The following is a 23,845-nucleotide window of genomic DNA, read 5'->3' on the forward strand; positions in this document are numbered from 1 at the left end:
CAGTGTCCTAATGGGAGGTGAGCCGAGGGCATGGCTTAGAGAAGAATGTTTGTTTGGGGGTGGGGGGGTGGGGGGGGGGTTTGGTCTTGGGGGGGTTGGTGAGAGGAGCTGAGGAGGTTTTTTGGTCTTCAGTGGGGGTAGTGAGAGGAGCTGAGGAGGTTTTTTGGTCTTCAGTGGGGGTAGTGAGAGGAGCTGAGGAGGTTTTTGGTCTTCAGTGGGGGTAGTGAGAGGAGCTGACCCCACTGAAGACCAAAAAACCTCCTCAGCTCCTCCTTAATGCTGAAAGGTATTCAACAGGTTTTGGAGCAACATCTGCTGCCATCCAAGCAACGTCTTTTTCAGGGAAAAAGTACCAAGTACCTCCTAACCAAAAAAGGTATAAAAAACACTTAAAGGTTTTGAACCCATCACTAAATATTTTTGCAAGTTGCACTTATAATAAAGTGAGAGAAATGTGGTTTTTTTTTCTTTACTTCGGACTGCTACTGTCATATTCCTTGTTGACAGCTGTATTGCTGCACTTTTCGACCACATCAGTAGATACATTCAGTGAATATCACAATATGACCTGATGTGTGAAAGAGATACAGCCACTGTTGGTTTGGAACTTTTATAGGATTTGTCGACAATAGGAAAAATGTAGAATATCACCAGCTTCAAATTGAAAATGCATTTTGGTCTTAGACCTGTCGTGTTTACCCACTGAAAGAACTCAGCAGCTTTCAAAGTGAGAGATTGATTTACTGGTACACTAGTCAATGTGACATAATTTTACCTTTGACTTTTTTCTTACTGTAACAGATGTAGACATAATTGAACATTTAAAACAGGTTTTAATGAATAGATGTGGTGGTTGGAGGACTAGCATTATGCCACTAACCAGACACAGCCCATGAGGCTATTATCCCTCTTTGTTGGTTTCCATAGTTACCCTGTTAAAGACTCGACTGACAGTCAGCTGTCTTTTGTGTTGGCCTCTCTGGCCTCTACAAGCTCTTTGATTTCTAATTGCTGGACCTTTGAAAGCCTCTTCCTTGTTTACAATACACTGTCAGTTGACTGTACAGCAGTCTTATGTTTTGGATTTGTGATTTGTATTTCTGTATCACAGATGGAAATGTCAGCAGCTGCAGGTAGCCTGGGGATGTCTGGTCACCGTCAACGCTCCGGCACGGTGAAGAGAAGGCGGTGGGGAGGTTTGAGGCAGCAGTGGAAGCTTCTGGGCTTGTTTGAGATCGATCAGCAGCATGAGTTCTTCAGCCTGACCTGCATGATGAAGGAGGGATTGGCAGCAGCCACCCAAAACACTGTTGACAATGCACCTACAGTGAGTATCAGTTAGCATGGGCACCATTTGAATCATGTGCACATAGATATTTCAAATGTAGCCACTTGTCAAATGGAAGTATCGTGTTGAGGTCATAAGATTACAGACACAACTTCAGTCTGCGCATTCAAATACTATAGAGGTTTCAAAGTAAAAAAGGCAACACTGAATACATAAAAACCGAATACACTCGTAGCCCACTCCAGACAAAGAAACAAAAACAACAAACATTATGACGGTGATCAGTTCAGAAGCACACACAGTAGAGTCATTGGAACATTAGGCTTTCATTGATATGAGAGATGCCATCTAAAGATGTAATAACAATACTTGGTTAACAAAAAGTGTTGCCAAAATGTCAATAATTGTTTATTGCCACTGATGCTTTTCCAAAAAATTTTCATAACAATAAAAATACCTAAAACAAATCCAGTAAACCAAGAGACCACCCTGGGTAAGTGTTGCATTATTTGAATGTGACGAAATGGTTCTTTTCTGAAAGGCTGACATGATGGCGTGTGTGAAGTTGCAATATCAGGAACCAATCAATCGCCTGTCTGACAGCGATTTAGACCGGCCACTTTTCAGACAGCTCTGTTTACTCCATTGACGTTTCAACATTGACATGGCTGGATAGCTTGCTGAAGTTGAGCCGCCACAGCCACTAAACGTCGCTCAAACAGCCTGTTTTAAAGGTTGAATATTAAGAATATGCAGAACACCGCCATCTAGTGTCTCAAGATCATAGAATTCCAGTGTCGGGTTGCCATGTTTGTTCCAGAGTGTCAAGCAAGGAGACCATAGTCTGTTTTGAGCCAGTTTGAACCCATCCCTCCGGCAAATCGCAGCATTAAAAACAGAGGAGTTTGACTGACAGTTTGCGTTAGCTGTTAGCGTTAGCCGTTCCAGCTAGGTAAAGATGAAAGTGATGTTAGCGATCAAGGAGAACCGTAGCCATTTGGGCGTGCGTTTGAATGGCGTTTCTCTCCTTTCTCTCAGTCCATGGAGTGAATGCTCGGCCTATCGTGACTCTGGTTGTTGCCCGTCTCCGCTCACTCAGTTGCTGGGACAAATAACACCCCCTTCACTGAGGCTCCGAAGCAGCTGCAGGATTGGCAAACTCCATTTCACCCAGTGCCAGCCGTCAGTAGCTGCACCCAACAACAGACAACCCTGTCAACCAGCAACGCCCAACGCTATTGGCTGCTACCACGGGACAGAAAGTCATTGTAATAAAAAAAAGTAAAATATTAATTCAGACTAAATATATATTTTTATGGAAAAGCAATACTTTTATTCTGTACCTCTCAAAACGCCCCGTTGGTGTATTATTATTTTTTTAAATATAGCTTTTCATAAAGATCCTACATATTAAACCTTTAATTCTCGTCTCATCTGTGATATGATAAACACGGGAGGTGGTGGGAGGGACAAGGACGTTGTAATTCCACTGTTTCGCCACTCTGTCAAATTGGTTTTCAAAGCAGTGCTTTGGCGTATTTTGGCTAGAGTTGTTTTGATACCAGGACATCTGAAAGGCCACCTACACTGTTTAAAATACTTGATCAGATATCGACGAGTATGCAGGACTATGCACCTATTGGATATCACGATATTTATCCCAGAAAAAAAATCAACTTTTAAATAGTTTCACTTGGATAAAACATCTGTTTTCCTGGAAATGAATTCTTCTCAGCTTAATTTTTCGCTTAACAACTACTGATTCCAAATAAGATAAAAATACATCATTTCAACATTAATATGATCCTGAACAGAATGTAGCCCTTTCAGATGACAGTGTTATATGATAGCCCAGCAGTTCATTCTCAGCTAAAGGGAAATCAGAGTTGAAATCATTTCCCAGGATATTGGACTCTTCCTCTCCTTTTCAATGACTTTTTCTTGACTGGAACATTGTTCAACTGTTTTTCATGTTTTCCACGATGCAAGGGGAGCCCTGTGAATATTGTTTCAGTGGATCACTTTGACATTTGAATACAAATGTCTGTATGATTAGAAACAGTGCTACACTAACACTTTTGTTTCAGAAGCCAAAGTTGCAGAGTGAATGAAAGCAATGTGGTGTCACATATATCTGTCTGGTAAAAGGGCATCTAGATGGTTACATATGCTTTCTACATCAGTGGCTATAGTGGGACAAATACAGCCATAAAAAGTCCAAGCCAGTCTGACATGGAGTCAGTACGTGGTGGATTGTGACTGTCTGCCCTTCACAGATCCACAGAGCCTGTTTTGTCTGTGTGCGCCTGTCTAAACAACACTGATGTCCAGCCATTGATTGTTGGAATACTGCACAGGCTGTTACTGGGCTCACAAACAATTCAGAGGCCAGAGACGTTTGTGAAGTATTTTTGCTGAAGTCAGCTTATATGTCACAGAAGCATCTTTTTCATAGGACTGTCAAAATCTTAACTTGACAGTTTGTCTATCAATGAATAAGCATACAAAGAAGATCGTTAGTAACTGCGGTGTAACTAGAAGTTCTCTTGACAATAGTCAGAACAATACTAGGCTGTGTTGATGAGCTCGCTATTGAGGAGAGAACAGGACTGGAACAAATGTGTGCTGTGTTTGGCTCCGCTTTGACCTTAACTTCATAGAAATCTTGAGGGTTACACCATTAAAGTAGAAAACTGCTGATAAAAATAGATACAGAGACATTAACAAACAAATCAGAAAGTAGGGGGGTAAAACATTTAAAACTTGAATACAATCAAATAAGTATAAAATAAATAGTGGCCATAACTAATCAAAGCCAGGCTTAAAGGTAGACATCAACAGTTTCAGCTGCTCTCAGAGCCTTGTCAGAGCAGCATTTATTGGAAGCATGTGAGACAATTAGACCATGAAGTGCTTTAAGTAAAGGGGATTTGTAATCAATAGGAAAACTGGCAGGCAAGGACTTTTGAATAGATGTAATATGTCTTGTCCTTCTGGGACAGAAGTGTTCTGAATCAAACTAACTGATTTTCTACGCTTATGGTAGACCTGATAGGAGAGCATTACAGTAGTCCCTTCTGCTGAATATAAAAGAGTGCATTAGTCTCTCAGTGGTGGGTGGAGAGAGATGAATGCACTAAAGTTTAGTTTAGAGATGACACCAAGGTTCCTCATGCTACAGAATTTATTTTTACAGCCAGTCTCTCTCTCTCTGAGCCTTAAAACCCAACGACTGAAGAGTCTGTTTTGTTATTTGAAGAGAGCTTCATTTAAAATGAGCACAGGTTGGTAAATGCAGCAGTTGTTTTCCTCCTTCATGTGAAATGTACAAATACCACAGCTGAAAGGAATCCCCTCCTAAACAAGGCACAGAGTGGTATGCGGTGTCCACCCTGCTGCAGCTGAATGACCAGTCACAGCCGTGTGCTGCTGTTTCACCCTAATCCCAGTCAAACACACTGCTGACTCAGCAGGCTGATGCATGACTGTCCTGTCTGTTGTGTTGCATCTGTGCAGTCCTAAAAACACAACACACATGCACACATTTAGCTTTTAGGTAAAACATACAGTGGTTGAGATGTATTCTCTCCCCCCTTAACTTTTTACGTGAGTCCCTGCAATATCATAACCAAAATATAATTGATTTAATCTTTGTTAACATCAAATTGCAGGCATTGCCTGATGATCAAAATAATGACTTAAAGATATAATCCGTAAAGTTTTCATCTAGTTAAAGCTACATTCGGCAAGTCGAAGATCGACTGAGCAGATTTAATTTACTCAGTCAAATTTCGTCTACTCACATAACCCCCCCCCCCCCCACCACCACCAAGCTCCTCCGCTCCCTCCCATGCTCGTCAGTGCGCGTGCACCAGATTCCTGAGAATGCGCCTGTGTCTTCTCTGATCAATAAACAGCATGGAGTACACGCTACATGGAGGTAGGCTAGCTAACTTACTCGTAGATAGCAATCATTAAGCGTATGCCTAGATTGAGGTGTTGTGCCTGTGATATTGCAACATGCGCGAGGGGGGTCTGTGGCGTGTGCACGAACTGTGAACTGCACTGAGTGGCCAGGATGATACGGGCACGGTGTATTTTTGCAAAACAAATGACAAACTTTAGGCGCACTTCAGTGGCGGCTGCTGGTCTTTCAAGGAGGGGAAGCTCATTTTTCCGGCCTACATCATAAATATGTTTGTTTATTTATATGTAAATTCTACCCTTCGTTCCTTCTGAGAAAATGATCTGTGACCTTGTCGTACCAACTAGGCGTCTTTTCCAGGGACTTGACCAGTGTCCTCTCAATGGCAGCAGAGCTAGGCTGCTTAAACAGCCTTGGCCAAGCTGGAGCTGCTGCGCCAGGCTACTGTGAAGTGTGACCGCCTGTGAGTGTGAGTGATCGTGATGGGGGGAGAAGCTCCACAGCTGATGCTGCTTGTTGGGGAAAGACAGACAAAGACAAAGACAAAGTCTCTGGGGATCGGGAAAGTCTCCGGATAATTTCAGAACAACAGAATGAAAAACTTGGAAAATGCTCCAGTGGATGTTTATTCTTCAAGATCGCTGATTCGCTCATTTAGCTGTCAATCAAAAAATGATTCCACCTCAGAAAGCTCATCCAATCATCATGCAGAAGCCGAGCGTCCGGGCCAGGCCACTGTCCCATAGACCCCCAGAGACTCTGAGCGTCCGAAGAGCGGGACGAAGCCCAGCATTTATCCAATGAGCGTCTAGTTTCTCTGCAGTGGAACAACCTGCTCTACGCTTCCCCAGTGAAGTCAGTAGAAGCTGAGCGTCTGACTGTGTAAAGAGCTGTGGAGCTGTGGGGATGAATGAGAAGGAAGTTGCTCCAGTTACCTGTGATAAGGAGCTGATTCTGAACAAAGGATGAAGCTTTCTAGCGTGTATTTAGTCAATGAAATGTACACACAGCAGTACTTATTTCACCACTTTGATGAGCTTCCCTTGCAGTCTTAGAGCAATCACCACTGGTGAACTTAGAGGTGCGTTTTTTTTCTAAAACCGGATGATTTATGTTGTTCTATCGGAGTAGAGTGTTGGCTTTAGTGAATATGATCAAACAAATGTTGCCAACTGCGACTTTAATTATCCTATCTTTTAAAGTTTTAACTCACTCTGTCATAGATAGGAACTAACTAGTCAGTTAAAACAATGGTGACTGATCACATGACCCACTAATAAAAGCACTTGTTGCCTTTTTGCCAAGAAATACGATCGGAGTGTCTGTGACAACTTGTGGAGCATGTGAAGGCGTCACAGCATTGTGCAGGTGAAAGCTGTCAATCTACTGACATCATACAGTCGACGCTGTTTGGTTTCCGAAGGAACTTTGGGAGATGAAGTCCCTGAGGCCTGCCTGCAATTACATCTTACTGCCAAAGAGGCTGCTAGAAACAATGTATCTCACTTCTAACAGATTACAACTTAAGTTTCAGATCCTTTTTCCAGTCATTTATATAAGTCAGACTGCCAGATAGTGAGGCATGATTCATCACTCAATGTGTTTCTGTACTACTTCAGAGTGGATCTGAAACTTGGCAATATGCATGGTGATGTCAGGCTGGTGTCCAAATGACTTGCAAATATTCAAATTTGACATACCACTCTATAGACCAACATTGTTTTGGTTGGTGAGTGAAGCAAATCTACTAGCCACTTCCATATTTAACAAGCATTTGTCTGGTGGATGGTGCTTTTTTTGCACTCTGGTCCCACTGCTCTGTTAAGGAAACCCGTGTCATGGCCAAGATTGGCATTTTTGGGGCCCTTAAGATGTGTTGCCAGGTTGGTTCAAAAACAACATTATTAGCCAGAAAAAAATCTGAACATTGAAAAAATAAGAAAAAACACCACACTCAACATTTTGTCACCTCATTAGTCATTGCTCGATAACAACTGAAATGTACATCCAGTATTTCATTAAGATATATATTTCACAAGTGGAAGTGCAGAAGGGACAGCGCCCCAGCACCCACTGCTGCTCTGGGGACTTTGGACCTTGTCTCCCACGTTGCGTTCATGGTACAGCATGGGGGTGGAGCTCCATTCATTCCTATGAAAACTGCTCAGAAGCCAAAACAACTACTAACTTTAAAAATACCTGGGTGATCTGCTCTGCTTCAGCACTGTGGCCTACAGAGTAGGTGCACTAGAGACTTCCACCTGCTGAGCCTGCTACTTCCTGTTTAGCACTTTGGCTAATGATGGTTAAATGATTTAATTGTGTGGCTCTTATAGACTTTCCAAATGAAAGATAGACGCCTTTTTCGCCATGTAAGTTAATAGGAAAATAAGTATTTTGGGGCCAGAGGACATCATTGTGACAAACCCGATAGTTGTCATTCCAAATTCCATTTGGCCACTATGTCAAATTGGTTTCAAAGCTGGTCGCACTTCCTGGGCCCCTTAACAGAGATGTGGTCTTTGTTGCATTTTCTGCCAGATCAGAGTGTCTATCTTTCAGAGCAGGACTCCCATACCTATTATTGATCGCCTTCCAACATGGCTGTCATCAGTCGGAGTTGATTTGCCACATCTTTGAACTCTGGCAGCAGCAACCAGTGTACTGATCTGTTCCACTTCACACAAGTTTCTGTGATAACACTTTAATAAATGTCTGGAAGAGCGACATACAGCAGGTGTAATGATTAGGACATCTATCTATCTACAGTCTATAAAGAAGGCCCCTCTATGGTGGCCTATCTGGCCTCTGTCTCAAGAACTGAACATGACAAGAACTGATTTAGCATTCTGTCCAATATGGCTTAACACAATCTTTAAAGCATCATAATGCTAAATATACAGTAAAACAGATTTCACAAATTGTAGAGAACAGGGAGATATTTTCTTGAAATGACCGAAATAATACTTTGACTGTAATTCTAAGATAAATAAACAATTGAAGTCCTTAATATCAAACAGGGTTACTGTCTCAGTTCTGTGTTTTGATTAGTTCCGCATCAGATCTCAACATGCAGTCCAAATTGAAATACGATACAGGGGGTTCAGTCACCTGTGTGAGTGATAAAGAATATGGAGGGACCCTGAAATAATCAGTCCATCAGATTCAGAGTTATACAATTGAAAATCCCCCAAACAGCATATATGACTCCCTCCAGACTAAAAAACAAACAAACTTTGATTCATATGTTGTGGCACTGTCCCACAGAAAAGTCCTTTTTGGACAGAAGTATCCCATCTGATTTCAGTACAGCTCGTTTTCAGAGAGTTCCTCCAGAGCTGAAGTAGAGGCAGGCTTCACCTCCAGGTCACTGACCATCAGATGATGTTTGTCACCCACACAGTCCACATACATACATACATACATACATGCATTTTTTGTGGTGTTTTAATGCTACAAAAACAACGGAAAACTGAAATTCCTTCTTTATTTTGTTGTACTTGAAACCAAATGTGATTTTTGATTTAAACCTTGGACTGTTTCTGTTGGAACTGGCTGGCACCCCATGAAAAGAACATTCAGCTACTCTGCTACAGTGCGTTGGAAACACATGAAAACCCTGAGGCTTAATGGCTGGAATAATTAAGTGTATTTTATTTCATAACGCACAAACCTAAAGGATTAAGAATACTGAGTGAGTGCTGCTAAAGTCACTGTATATATAGTACATATAGCCTTCCCCTAACACTGTCTCCCACTCATCACTCATGTGCTCAAACTCAAGGCAGTGTGTAATGTATGCATTGTCTATCTATAAAATGCAAATGTACTGTATGTATTTATATCTTTCCTCTTTCTCCCACTCTAGAATGAACTTTCAGATGCTGATTTCAGATTAGAAGTCACTCAGATTCATAAGGTAGGTGGAAGGACTCAAATTAATTATTATGCACCCACCTGCTTTTTCAGTTGTGTGTGTGTGTGTGTGTGTAGGATTTTACAATGGAGACGTTTGCGGGCCCCGTGTTTGCCAGCCTGCGTGGCTCTTTAGGAATGACAGAGCAGGAGTATCAGCAGTCGCTCTGCTCTGAAAACTGCTACCTCCAGTTCATCAGCAACTCCAAGAGCAAGGCCGACTTCTTCCTGACGTGAGTCCGCACACACCAGCTGTTAACTCACACACACACATGATTGTTCCTCTCTTTTCATATAAAATTAACATTTATTTTGGATTGAAATGCCATTTTAACTATGACTCTAAACCTGTTGTATTATTGATAGGATAGAGATCTACTTACTCTGTGCTTTTGAACTTCTAGAAATGATAAACGCTTCTTTTTGAAGACCCAGAACAAAAGGGAAATCAAATTCCTTCTGGCCAACCTGAAGATCTACATGGAACACCTGAGAAAATACCCCCATTCATTGCTGGTCAAGTTCCTAGGTACGCACACACACACACACACACACACACACACACACACACACACACACACACACACACAAAAACACACACCCACACCCACACACACACACACACACACACACTTCAACACAATGACAAGCATATAGTAAGCAAAGACTTTGAACGCGGCGTGGTTGTTGGTGCCAGACGGGCTGCTCTGAGTGTTTCACAAACTGCTGATCTACTGGGATTTTCACGCACAGCCAGTTTAGGGTTTACAGAGAATGCTACCAAAAAGAGAAATGATCCAGTGAGCGGCACTTCTGTGGGCGCAGATGCCTTGTTTTAGCCAGAGGTCAGAGGAGAATGGCCAGACTGGTTGGAGCTAATAGAAAGGCAACAGGAACTCAAATATCCACTCGTTACAACCGAGGTATGCAGCATCTGTGAACGCACAACACATCGAGCCTTGAGGCGGATGGGCTTCAGCAGCAGAAGACCACACCTGCCACTCCTGTCAGCTAAGAAAAGGAAACTGAGGCTACAGTTAGCACAGGCTCACCAAAACTGGACAATAGAAGATTGGAAAAATGTTGCATGGTCAGATGAGTCTCGATTTCTGGTCTCAACATTCAAATGGTAGGGTCAGAATTTGGCGTCAACAACATGAAAGCATGAATCCATCCTGCCTTGTATCAACGGTTCAGGCTGGTGGTGGTGTAATGGTGTGGGGGATATTTTATTGCCACACTTTGGGCCCATTAGCACTAATTGAGCATCGTGTCAACACCACAGCCTACCTGAGTATTGTTGCTCACCATGTGGACCCATCTTCTGATGCTACTTCCAGCAGGAGAACGTGCCATGTCATAAAGCGTGAATCATCTCTGACTGGTTTCTTGAACATGACGATGAGTTCACTGTACTCTAATGGCCTCCACAGTCACCATATCTCAATACAATAGAGCACCTTTGGTATTGGCATCATGGATGTGCAGCCGACAAATCTGCAGCAACGGCGTGATGCTGTCATCAATATGGACCAAACTCTCTGAGGAATGTTTCCAGAACCTTGTTGAATCTGTGCCACGAAGGATTAAAGCAGTTCACACGGCAAAAGAGGGTTCAACCAGGTACTAGCAAGGTGTACCTAATAGAGAGACTGGTGGGGAGCAAGATCGTTTGCTAACTTAGCTCATATGAGCAGAATCAAAATTGACACTCATATCCATTCAGCATCCAATCACAAGGAGGCAACAGTACCAGCAAATCACAGCAAAGTAGGAACAATTGTCATATTGTGGAAAAACACACATGGATTCCTATGTGATTGTTTCACAGCAATCGTGATCAGATATGTATCAACTTTAGGACCACATATGAAAGTGGTCTAGATGTGACCTCTGTCACATGAGAGCAAAAAAAATTTGATTTGGCTACATGCTACACATGTAGCCGTCCTGGAAAACTGAGACGAGCAAGCGAGAGAGAGAGTGGGTAAGACGAATATATATGTGGTTGCACAGGTGGTTGTGTTAATGAGACACAGGTGTTGTGTTAATGAGACACGGGTTGTTTAATTGTGAGGCGTGAGTGGTAGGATTAGTGAAGGGAGAGGGGTATGGTCTTGTTCCTGAACTCTAGTTAAATTAACTACATCTAAGGCCTAATCAACACGAGGGGGGCTGTTCTGTCAACTTGATCCAATCATATTCGCCTCTGGGAGCCGCCATCTCGTCAGACTTTGACTCCTCCTCATTTCCTCCTACAAAAAAAGGCTGCTAGTATATGTGTCATAGATAGCAGGCTGTACTGCAAGTCATGGTGCAAGTGCGGCTATTTAATTAGCATAACAAAGCTAACGTTAACACGGTGTGTTACTAAACCATCTGTTGGTACAGTTGAATGAAGGGCAAACCATCTTGTCACTTATGGAAACACCACCACACGAATGACCGCAGTTGAGATGACGGAGTTAGCATGCTAATGATGCTAATCCTGACAACTAGCCTCCAGGGCGAAGTGAGGGTCAGAGGCTAACTGTCACTCAAAAGGCTGCGCCCCTAATTATTCATAAACTTTAACCTCCAATAAAATAAAAATTAGCCTGTTACAAAAATATTCATACCCCTCAGTGTTGTCATGGAGATATGACCTAAACATACAGACTAGAATATTTTTTTATACCAGGTTTAAACAGGTTTAATTATGCTGTTTAAACAGCCTGTTTTACATGGGGGTCAATGAGAAACTGCTCTATTGTGCAAACTACTCTTACTGGACACTCAGAGAACTGCAGGAAGTTGCTGTGGTTGGGGCTTGGTACACACCACCAGTGTAATAAACAATATCTCCGTCCACATGAAACAACAACACAAAATCCTCCTCAAACAATGTCATGCACATTCCATAGCAGTAGGTCGCGATAGCACCCCTAACAGGAAGGCCATTTTAGCCAATCACAAGGCTGGAAAAATAATTATTAAAAATAATTATTATTGTAATTATCTTAATAGATCATGCTGATGCCTCTGTGCTGATAAGTTGTTAAATAGCACCAGTATTTGGCGAAGTCTTCCGTAACAGCAACTCCATCAGCTGGTCACGTCTGGAGTGCTCCACAAGTCTCCATAGATAAACTCACTCTTTACCGTCGCATCGTGACGTCAAACAATGGTTTTCCTGTCCACACATGACTGCTGACACCGGTAAGTTCACCCCGGCTTACAAAAAACTCCGGTTTCAGAAGCCCACAAGTGCGGTTATGTGTGGATGAAAGGCCACGCTCTCAAAAATACCTGCGTTTGTGTGGAGGGCCCCTAAAAGTGCAAACCTCGATTCCAGAGTTCACACTACAAAAACATACATCAACACACCATAGATGTTTAGATTGATGGCCCAACATCCAGGCTTGAGACTTAGGCTTTCTATTCAAATATACATAGGTATGATTTTATTATGTAGTTGCAATCATAATGTTTTTACACTTTCACATCTCTGATCCTCAACTTTTCAGTGTTCACATTCACATCCTTTACCGTGTAAAAGTACCAGTAACACAATGAGAAATACTACAATCAGTCCTTCATTCAAACTCCTACTTAAAATAAATTACAAATGTTGATTAGATTGCTAATATTGATGCATCAATGTTGGAACAGCATTTCACTGTTGTAATTACTGGAGTTGGCACGTCATATACAGCTTAGGGGCCTCATTTATAAAACTGTGCAAAGAATCCTTCCCAAAACATTGCGTCCGCACAAAACCATGATTGTGCAAAAAAAAAACGAGATTCGTAAAACATATTTTCACGCAATCTTTACTTTACGAATCGATAAAATCCCTCCTGGGTGGAATTTTGAGGGGAGGATCTCCACCAAGTGGCATTCCAAAAAAAAATCTACACATCAACTCATTACTATCTCAGCAGGGTCAAATTTTACCTTTTCAATTCACAATTGTCTGCAATAACTTTGCACAAAACCTTTTCATAACTTCAGCCAACAGATGCAGTTATACAATTCAATTACACATGTTCTTAAAAACGTGTAGACTTGATAATCTATTCAAACTGCATCTTAACTTTGTGCCACCAGTATAGTCCTACTGTATACAGTATTTATATAGACTATCCACAACTACAACTCGACTTTATACATTGTGAAATACATTTGTTACCAGTTATTTTATAGTTCATGTGTGTGTTTTTTCTGCTGACTCAGCTGTATTTCATGGTGTTTCCACCAAGTGTCGCTGATTCACAAGTCATGTTTTTGGACTTTTTTCTAATCTTTGTTTCTGTAAAATATTGGATCATGTGAGCCTCAGCTGTTATTTAAATGGAACTATCACATTTATTTTTTAATTGGGGCTGCAAGCCAAAAGGGTTTGGTTTAAAGTTTTGCATATTATAAACTTATACTTAAGAGACAACTACCCATGTCACAATGATCCTTTATTATAACATTTTCTTACTACCTATGTACATTTTGATTATGTGTTTAAAAAAAACAAGAATGAAAGCGAATATTGGCCTCAAGTTCATTGAACAGCCAGAAACATGACTAAAATGAATTTCAATGTTACTATGTGTATGCTGGATGTATTCATATGTAACTGTCTGCCAACATGCTCAACTTTATAATGTGACAATATGTCATATAATATGTTGGACTGAGTTATTTCTCACTGTTTTTTCAAGGTGTTCACAGGATCATAATCCCACAGAGACGGAAGGTACAGATCAAATTTCATTTCTGCTCTGGTTGGCATTATAATTAATGGATAATAAAAGTAACATAAAGCATTTCTCCTTGTCCTTTACAGAAATATTTCATTGTTATGCAGAGTGTGTTTTATCCTGATGATCGAATCAATGCCAGGTTAGCTCAATTTGCTTGCCCCTGAAACACAAAACATGAGTAGTGTTACTATGATAGCAACACAGAAACACAGGCAGCATCTTTGTGTTTTGTATTGGCAGGTACGACATTAAGGGCTGTGAGGTGAGTCGTTGGACAGAGCCTGCACCAGAGGGGAGCCACATTATTGTCGTTCTCAAGGACCTCAACTTTGAAGGCCAGTACATGACTCTGGGTAAGGTAAAAGACAGTGTGACTTATATGAGAGCTGTGAGTCATAGGACGCTGTGTAGTAGAAAGGGTGGTGTAATTGCTCCCCCTTCGGGCCAATCAGTATATTAAAACACTCTGAAAATGCATCCTATCTTAAATGAACCCTGTGAAAACATCTAATTCAAATAAATCTAATCTTTTCAAATATTTCTGTACAGCCATGTTTGAGTTGTAATGTTATGTGGCGTGTGTATGTGTGCAGACCAGCAGCGTCCCTGGCTCCTGCGGCAGGTGGAGATCGACACACACTTCCTCCAGAGGCTCAACGTGTTGGACTACAGTCTCCTCCTGGCACATCAGCCCTTACACCACGACGAACGCCACCAGAGTCTCTCTCTCGCTACTCTCATCATGAGAACCAAAAAGTCAGTGTCTTTAAGTTGTTCAAAGAGAGGGTTTCTCAACATTTTGTCAGCCTGTTTTTATGTCTCTGCACCTGTGACAGTCGGGGCCGGAGGCTTTATGTTTTTTTTATGGTTTTCTGTCCGTCAGAATGTTGTGAATATCTCAGGAACCCCTGGAGAGAAAGTCTCTCAGTTTCCAGTGTCTTCCACAGCTTCAAATGTCCACCTGGACTCAGAGATGAAGTGATTAGGTCAAAGGTCACTGTGACATTTTTAGCCATAACTCAAGAATTTCTGTGTTAATTATGACAACATTTTGAACACCAGAATAAAATTATGAAGTTATGAGAATGCTTTGGCACTGTGATGGACAGGGGGTGGCTAATTGCTAGCAGACACGAGCGGAGCAGACTCGAGACTCAAACCGGCTGATGTTGTCACCTGTGACTCAGCTTGTCAAGTCTTCAGCATCATCAGGGAAATTAAACAGTTTTTTCACTGTTTCATCGCTGTTTCATCACTATTAGAAATTCAGTTGTAGCAAGTTTCCCTCGTTTGGTATCAAATTTTTTCCAGATGTGATCTCTGTCACATGAGAGCAAAAAAATGAAACTTTGCAACATGTTTTGACCAAAGATATATAAACAAAGCAGAGTGAGCACACAAGGACTAAGTAACTGAAATATCAATGATTAAGTTTTTCTTTTAAAAAGTCATAGTATATCATAGATTAAATTATTTTTGAAAAAGAATGTGTGATAATGGCTTATTTTAAATTCAGTTCTATTTATAGTGCCAAATCATAATAAAAGTGATCTCAGGACACTTTACAGAGTAGGTATAAACCACACTTTATGACTTATTTATGATTTACAGAGACCCAACAATTCCCCCGTAGAGTACGTTGGCTTTGAAAACCTTCCCTTTAACAGACAGGAACGTCAGACAGACCCAGCTCTGTGGAGGACGGACATCTGTCTGCACCGGTTGGGGAGAAAGAAAAGGAGAGAGAAAGACAAAGACAGTTTGACAGAGAGAGACAAAGACAGACAGACAGACAGACAGACACAAAGACAGACAGTCCCAGAGATGCAAGCAACCTCAAAAGTTGCAAGTGTGATGTGCAAAAACCTGACCACACACCACATCAGTGCTGTCACCACACATCTATTCCAGAGTTCCCACTACAAAAACATACATTAACACACCATAGATGTTTAGACTAATGGCCCAACATCCAGACCCGGCCAGTAGCAGTAGTAGTAGTAGTTGGGGCGGCAGTAGCTCAGTCCATAGGTGACTTGGCTGGGAACCGTAGGGTCGCTGGTTCAAGTCCCTGTGTGGACCATGTATGGAGCGTGGACTGGTGGCTGGAGAGGTGCCAGTTCATCTCCTGGGCACTGCCGAGGTGCACGGAACTCCCAACTGCTCGGGGCGCTGGTCACTGGCAGCCCCCTCGCTCTAACTGTTAGACCTATACATGCAATTAAGGAGAGATGTTAGAGTCTAACATTCAATTTCAAAAAATTAAATGTCCTTAATAAATAAAGTAATTCTTCTTCTTCTAGCAATAACTAGCAGAGACTTTCTATTCAAATATACATAAGTATAATTTTGTAATGTAGGTGCAATCCTAATGTTTTTTCACTTAAACATCTCATATCCTCAACAGAAAACTTTACAGAGTAAAAGTACCAGTAACTAATACTACCATCAGTCCTTCATTCAAACTCCTACTTCAATCAAATTACAAATGTTTATTAGATTGCTAATATTGATGCATCAATGTCGGAGCAGCATTTCACTGGAGTTGGCACTTCATGTACAGCTCAGGTGTTTATTCCAGTGGTGCAAGCCTAGGGGCCGGGCCTTCTGAAGGCCAATCAACCATCACAGAAGTTTAGAGGAGAAATGTTTCTGTGGAATAACTAATAACAATTCATATTCGAAGAAGAAGAATTATTTTATTAACCCCGCAACAGGGAAATTCGATTTTCACTCTATTATTGTTATTCATGTTACACACACACAGGCCCGAAATACACACACATGCAGAGATAGGACCTATATTCCAGTGACCAGCGCTCCGAGCAGTTGGGGGTTCGGTGCCTTGTTCAACAGCACCTCAGCAGTGCCCAGGAGATGAACTGGCACCTCTCCAGCCATCAGTCCAAGTCACCTATGGACTGAGCTACTGCCGCCCCATATTCATCTCAAACGTGCCGAGGGCCCCCAAATAAACACATTCAGCTTTTATTTGGGGCCACAAGCCAAAGAGGGGGGGGTTCTAGCAGACACGAGGTGAGCAGACTCAAGACTCAAACTGTTTCAACAGCCAATAATTCGTAGCAAAGTCAAGTCAAGTCACTTACAAACTGTCAGCTTGTTGAAATGGCCGTTATAGACAAAGGCTAGAACGGAGGTTAGAACAGAAGTACAGAGAGGTGTTGCCATGGGGGTGATACACCATCTCCTCTCGTCTCACTGGTGTGTACTGGCAGGTGTCAGAACGTTGCAGACTTGCACACTGCAAGTAGTTGCAAGTCTCAACTCGTCTCCATTTTATTCTGTTTTCCATTAGTTTGCTCTGTAAAATGACATACAGTGATTTGACGTTAACATAAAGGGACTTTATTGTTTTATTCATGAAGACATCTTTCATTTATTTGATCAAAACAGTGCATTTTAATAGAGCCATTTTTGCCTATATTGTGTCTTAATATGTTAACCAGACATTGAATGCATTTAGTGTGTTAAATGACTTGTCATTTGCATTTCCATCTAAAAAACTAAGGCTAAAAATGTTGTTTGTTAAATCACATTTGAATTTCCAGATGAGTATAAAAGAGAAGAAGAAAAGAGTGATAACCACAGTGAGAATGAGGTTAGATATGTTCGGTTAGGTAAAGTTAAGGGGAGCAAACAAACACACATTTTTGGACATACCAAGTTTTATGTTGTCTGCTAGTTATTTCTGTGCACAAAAGTACTGTATGTAATGAGCCCCAAAGAGCCCTTCCTTCCTGGCAGGGGGCACTTTGTCCCCCAATTTTCAAAATCGCATGGTTATGTTGTTGAATTTATTAAATTAAAGCAATGGAAATATACTTTTAAATTGGTTGGCATGCACAAACTATGGCAACCCCTGGGGATTTATTCATCCATGAGACAAACAAGTCCTCCTGCACATGTCATGGCGAATTAATATGCACTTCAGTGATGTCATCAGACCTGATTGCCATCACAGGGAGGACAGAGGACTAATACTGACTGATGTCTGTGTTCCTCATTCTTTCTAAACTTCACTCAGTATCGTGATGTCAGGAATGTGATTTATCTTACTAATATGTGAGATCAGTTTCCTGTGCTATATTATTGAGTTTATAAAGCACCATATGAATTCAGTAATGTCTCACTTGTTTTGCTGTTGTAAACCTTACTGTTGCCGCTCTAGAAAAACACATTTAATTATATTAAAAACATTAAATTCTAATCAATTTGTTACTTCATAAAATACAATATATTTATAAAAGGCAATTGTTTAGTAATAAAAATGAACTGATAAAGAGTATCGAAACTGAGTTACGGATATGGAGCAGTAGCCTATCAATAAAACCCTAAAGAGTCCTATTCCTAACTATGACTGAAAGTGTGGATGTGAATGACCCTGAATACAGAGACCAGCTGTTTCAGAAAAACCCCTGCTTACAAAACAAAACTATAAATTTGTGACATGGAACCAAGGGGCTTTGGGATGAGACATAAAAAGGGTAGTGAAAGCAGGCAGTATCTAGAGACTGACTAACACATTAATAGTTTCGTCCTTTTCACGAAATTTGCCCACAAAAATGGAGCCACACCAGTCTTATCCTTCAGTAACAATGAACTGAAATTTAAATCCTTTAACTTGTGCTGATGTGAGAAGTGAATGAGGAGATATAAAGAAACGGCAACTGCAGTGTTGGTTTAGTTTCATTTGGAGGCCAGGCTGCAACAACATGTTATGTTATGGGTAAACTGTATCAGCCCTTAGAGTACCTCCATACATGCGTTTTGTGTTTTTTAGGCGGGGGACAGGGAGACAGCAGGTCAACAGTAGATGTAATATAGAAGAGTTTTACATCATCTGGAAACTTGAACCTGAAGATTAATATGAGATGCAGCTCAGCACTGACAACTTCTTCGAATCCTAAATCAATAATAATCATTGTGTTAACAGTGTTATCTTTTGAAATATTAAAAGTTGAGTGTATAGGGTCTTGGAGCATTATGAAGGGAGTCTGTGATACCTATTCTCATGCTCTATTAAAGTGTAATCCAGGCGCAAAATCATCCCAGGGTCTTTTATGGCATAAGAAGGCATACATATATCCAATAAGCCATCAAGACAGTTTTTTGTGTAACAACTATTGACGAAGAAATCCCGGAGAGTCGCTAACAGCCGGACGTGGCTAACACTGATTAGTTCGGGGCAGTATGTGAAGGCATTAAAACGTCTTTTTTAACCACTAATACTGCTTAAAATAACGGAAAACCTCTGCAGTAGCATGAGAAGAGTCCCTACACAGAAAACAAAGCACCAACATAGTTAGTGAACCCAGAGTTTTTTGAGGGAGCAATCACACTGTCCATCCGTACCGTGCCCTAGGGCCTTTCACGGGTAAAGTCTAGTTTGTTTGACCAGTGTGAGTGCAACCGGCCACGGCCCTTTTGGGAGAGGCGGGCTTTTGTAAAGCACGTTTGTACATGTACGAGCACAAGCTTGCACAGGTGTAAAAGAAGGACGGACCATGGGCGGAAATTCTCTGAGGTCTATGAAAAGTTTTGTAAAGAAAGCGACGCATCGCGATGGCGTATATCAACGCGTGTGCATCTGATCTTGTTGTTCTGGTTCAAACTCCAGTTTGATCCTTTTTTTTGGGGGGGTCCTGTCAGAAGACCAGTACAGTAGTCAAGTCTATTGGAGATGAAAGCATGAATCAGCTTCTCCTGATTAGTCTGATCACCACTTAATTCTGGATATGTTGTTGAGTTGATAAAAGGCTGATTTGGTGATTGATTGGATATGGCTAATGAAGGTCAGATCTGAGTCTATCACCACGCCAAGGTTTTGGACTTGGTCTTTAGTTTCTAAAGACAGTGACTCAGTGACAGTGTTTACTGACAGCAACCCTCTTCTCTTTATTGCCAAAAACAATGATATCAGTTTTTTCTTGATTTAACTGAAGGAAAGTTTGGTAAATCCAATTTTTGACTTGCTCTAAAAAGTGACATCTATTGTGAGTGGTTTCCAACCTGTTCAGCAGTATACTGTGATCCACAGTCATTTAACACTCTAATAAGAGCTGTTTCTGTACTATGGTGAGGTCGCAAGCCTGATTGAAATTTGTCAAAAAGTCCAATGGAGTTATCCCCAAAGCAATGTCAGTCAAAACAAACTGGACTTAGTTATTTGTCTAGAAAGATGTTTCACCTCTCATCTAAGAGGCTTCATCAGTTCATGTACGCATCTGACCAGGCTGGGACTGGACCATCTAACTGGTGTGGAGATCCAGGTATTTAACCTCTCACAAGGCCGATGATGTCACTGGAACCCTTTGTGCTCCAAGTGCCAACGTCCGCCGTAGGTGAGAAGTAGGTTTCGACTTTCTTAGTGCTCTCCTGTGTTGGGCCATGCGTTTATGCAGTCGTTGTTTTGTTTCTCCAAAAAGAGATCTTTGCATTCCTTGTTGCATTGGACAGCATAAACCAGGTTGCTTTTGTGGGTGTGTGGTGTTCTGTCCTTGGGATGTACTAGTGTACTAGTCTCTGTCTGAGTGTGTTACAGGGTTTGAAATACACAGGGATACAGTGTTTGTTGAAGATCGTACTGAGTTTCTCGGATATCGCAGCCACATACGGAATGACTTTGTTGTTTCTCTTATCTCAAAACAATTTCAGTCAAAAGCATCTGGACTTGGTTATTTGTCTAGGGAGACGTTTCACCTCTCATCCAAGAGGCTTCATCAGTTCATGTACACGACTGACCAGGCTGGGACTGGTCCAACTATCTGGTGTGGAGATCCAGGTATTTAACCTCTCACAAGGCCGATGATGTCACTGGAACCCAAGTTCCAAGTGCCAACGACCGTCGTTAGATCGTTGATATAAGATCGTTAGATATTGATCTGTGTGAGTGGGTTTTCTGTATACCCCAATATGGAGGCTCCTGTCATTCTCCATATGGACGTCACAGTCTAAGAAAGGCAAACTATTGTCCTTGACCTCTTCTCTGGTGAACTTGATGTTTCTGTCCACAGAGCAGCACCTCTTTAGATAGGATTGGACGACACATGGGTTAAAATCAAATCCAAAGAGGTGCAAACTTTTACCGAACATATAAACCTGCAGCCACAGCGGCCCTTTACTGGAACAGTTTGACACCCCTGCCCTAAGGCATTAAAAACACAAATAGGACAAATTCCTGCACTGGGCAGGGAAATATAGTCAATGAATCAGTTAAACAATGTTGATTTGTTCCAATGGAGCCGACATGAAAACTATTTTAGTTCAGTTAATGTCTGTCAATCAGCTGATGAAGGCAGGTTATCCAGCAGCTGACCGCACCGTTCTACCAGCTCGTCCCATATGGAGGCTTCGGGTCTGTCAACCTGGATGACCGTTTACGAAATGACACTGTACCCGTAACTTGAAGCCTGATGTTAAAGAAGCTCCAAAAATAAATGGTATTAAATGAAGTGGTCTGTTAAATGTCTATGTGCATTTAAAGGTTAAAAAATAATGCATGACATTTTAGTTGTCAGGGGCCCGGTTCTATGCCAGAAATTGTGATTCCCACTTAAGTGTGACGCATGCTGCCAAAACACATGCAACCATTATGAGAAATGGGCTGGCTGGCTGCCTGAACTGGTGCGTTAGATTCTGATCTGCTGTGGATCCCTTGACTATAACAAGCAGTGCTATGTCGTTAATATGCGTCATCCAAAATGTTTTGCACATATCATGGAAAAGGATCATGTAACACAAACATTGGATCTGATAAATACTGAATGGAGCAGACACTGAGTCAGCTTCTCTACCAGAAACAGTGTCGGCAGAGAAGCAGCACGTGGCATAAATCAGCAGCAGCAGCTTCATTGAAGAGACTCAAGGTCCATTTTAAAAAGACATACAATATACAAGTTTTAAAAAGCATATAAAAAAGCAAATAACAGAATTATGGATTTATAAGATTTCTCAACAGTGCATGGAAATGTTGACTCCTACATTACAAAACATTTTACTTGCACTACACCACCTTGGTTTTCTAAGCAATATATCATTAAGCAACTTGGAGCTCCTGGATGCTCGCCTTCTTAAACTCTACCAATAAGGGGGCAGTATAAAGAGGGGTACAGTAAGCTCTGAAAAGGGTCACCTTGACCCTGTCTGAACAATAAGAAAATTTCCTTGCAAGCTTGTTAGCTTGTGCATATAACAAACGGTGCTGTCTATACATGTCATAGTCATCAGACATTTCATCTGTAATGATGTGTCCCAAATATTTAGTTTGACAGCATACGAGCATCACCTGCCCTCAACACACTCAGAACATATATTCATTAACTGTTGAAATCCAGCACTGCTAGGATAAACAATAACCAAATCGTCTGCATACATAAGAGGATTTACAAGCACATTTTCAGTAATACATCCTGTTTTACAGCTTCTTAAATGGTCTGATAGATCATCCATGTAAACATTAAATAGGCATGGGTGAGAGTATAATACCAGCGTTCCCAGCAGCCAGCTGCACTGTCAACCTTGCGTTGCTAATTGGCAAATGTCTAAGATAGTGAACATGGTCAACTTTATATCTGATTTGCATCAGTCTGTGATGTCATTGTGGGTCGTTACTGTCTTTTAGCATGCTGACAGTATTTAGCTCAAAGCATTATGCTGTGTATAGTGAATAATTGTCCATTGAACAAGCAGCTTGGAGGCTTAGTGAGGTCTTTTTCCGACACGCTTGTATAAAATTATTCTTCCTCAACGTTAATTTTGAGTGTTTATTGAACCAAAACTTTATATATGAAAACAAAATCATATGTCATGGTAATGAATGAAAAGCAACGAAACAGTCAACAAAAAATATACAACTCCACTCACCCCCCATGTCTAACCAAGTGCACGGTAAAACAGAACAGGTGAAATACCGTGAAACCACACCCAGCTGTTAATTACCGGAAAGGCCATTAAAAGAAAGACCGGTACAGGATAAACAAATAATAATAATATAGGCCATACCATTTTTGGTTCCTACACTGTGCCTAACTAAGCCTCCTAGAGCTGCTAGCATCACTGTAGACTGTTCATATTGTACAATACTGAATGGACAATGAAGTTGTTTCAAGTGACTTTTTCTACTGACATCTTTACACCTGCCTGTCTAGACAGAAGAGCAAACTTTACTACACAGATCAATTGTGATTGCAATTCATTGATTTTGTTGACTTATACCCATTACCACTCTGACTCTCTCATTTTAGATCTGTGAATCCAGGCTCCAGCCCTATCCATGCAGGCATAGTTGCAGTCCCTGGGGCAATCCCAGAAGATGACTCCACCGTACTTTTGTCTGAAACAGATTGCAGCTTTTTGAAGCAATCAGAAGCAGGAGTTTCATCAAGTGGCGGCACTCTTCGAACGTGCCCAGTGCACGCAGGGCCAGGCAGTGATGGAGCTGAGCTTCAAGACTTCAGGGCCCAAAACCGACGCTTACTGCCAAACTTGAAGAATCCTCTGCACATCATCGATGGGCCTGAGCAGCGCTACTTCATTGGCATCATTGACATTTTCACAGTTTACAGTTTTAAGAAGAGGCTGGAGCATTTATGGAAGAGGTTGAGACATCCAGGTCGGTCCTTCTCCACCGTCAGTCCACAGACTTACTGCCTCAGGTTATGTCACTGGGTTCAGGACCATACAAAGTAGACCCTGCATGAGTGCTGGAGACTTACCACCAACTCTCCAAACAACTAAATGATCAACCACCCCAACCACCAAGTCCACACATGAAAAAAGTTTATCTTTACATTCCATAGTTCCAATCCTTTCAACTTTCCACATGCTCAAAACACATGTATGGCATTATATGGGGGTCTCATAGCAGTCTGAGCACATACAAATATTTTTTGCAAGCACATAAAATATATTTTGTGGGGAATAATAAGAACACAATTTATTTTAACTGGTGATACACAGACA

At 41.4% G+C, this 23,845-nt stretch overlaps 1 protein-coding gene across 1 annotated transcript; it reads left to right on the top strand.

The window, feature by feature from the left end:
- Positions 1 to 1,111: 1,111 nt before the first annotated feature.
- Positions 1,112 to 23,572, top strand: pip5kl1 (phosphatidylinositol-4-phosphate 5-kinase-like 1; the record flags this gene model as incomplete). The annotated part of the gene is made up of 9 exons (XM_083929987.1): positions 1,112 to 1,327; positions 9,082 to 9,132; positions 9,207 to 9,361; positions 9,533 to 9,657; positions 13,823 to 13,857; positions 13,948 to 14,003; positions 14,105 to 14,217; positions 14,458 to 14,620; positions 23,128 to 23,572. The coding sequence occupies 9 exons, from the start codon at positions 1,112 to 1,114 to the stop codon at positions 23,570 to 23,572; spliced, it is 1,359 nt and encodes a 452-aa protein (XP_083786113.1).
- Between the last annotated feature and the right edge of the window lie 273 nt (positions 23,573 to 23,845).

Source organism: Echiichthys vipera, assembly GCF_963691815.1.
Source record: "Echiichthys vipera genome assembly, chromosome: 16".
Classification (NCBI taxonomy): Eukaryota; Metazoa; Chordata; class Actinopteri; order Perciformes; family Trachinidae; genus Echiichthys; species Echiichthys vipera.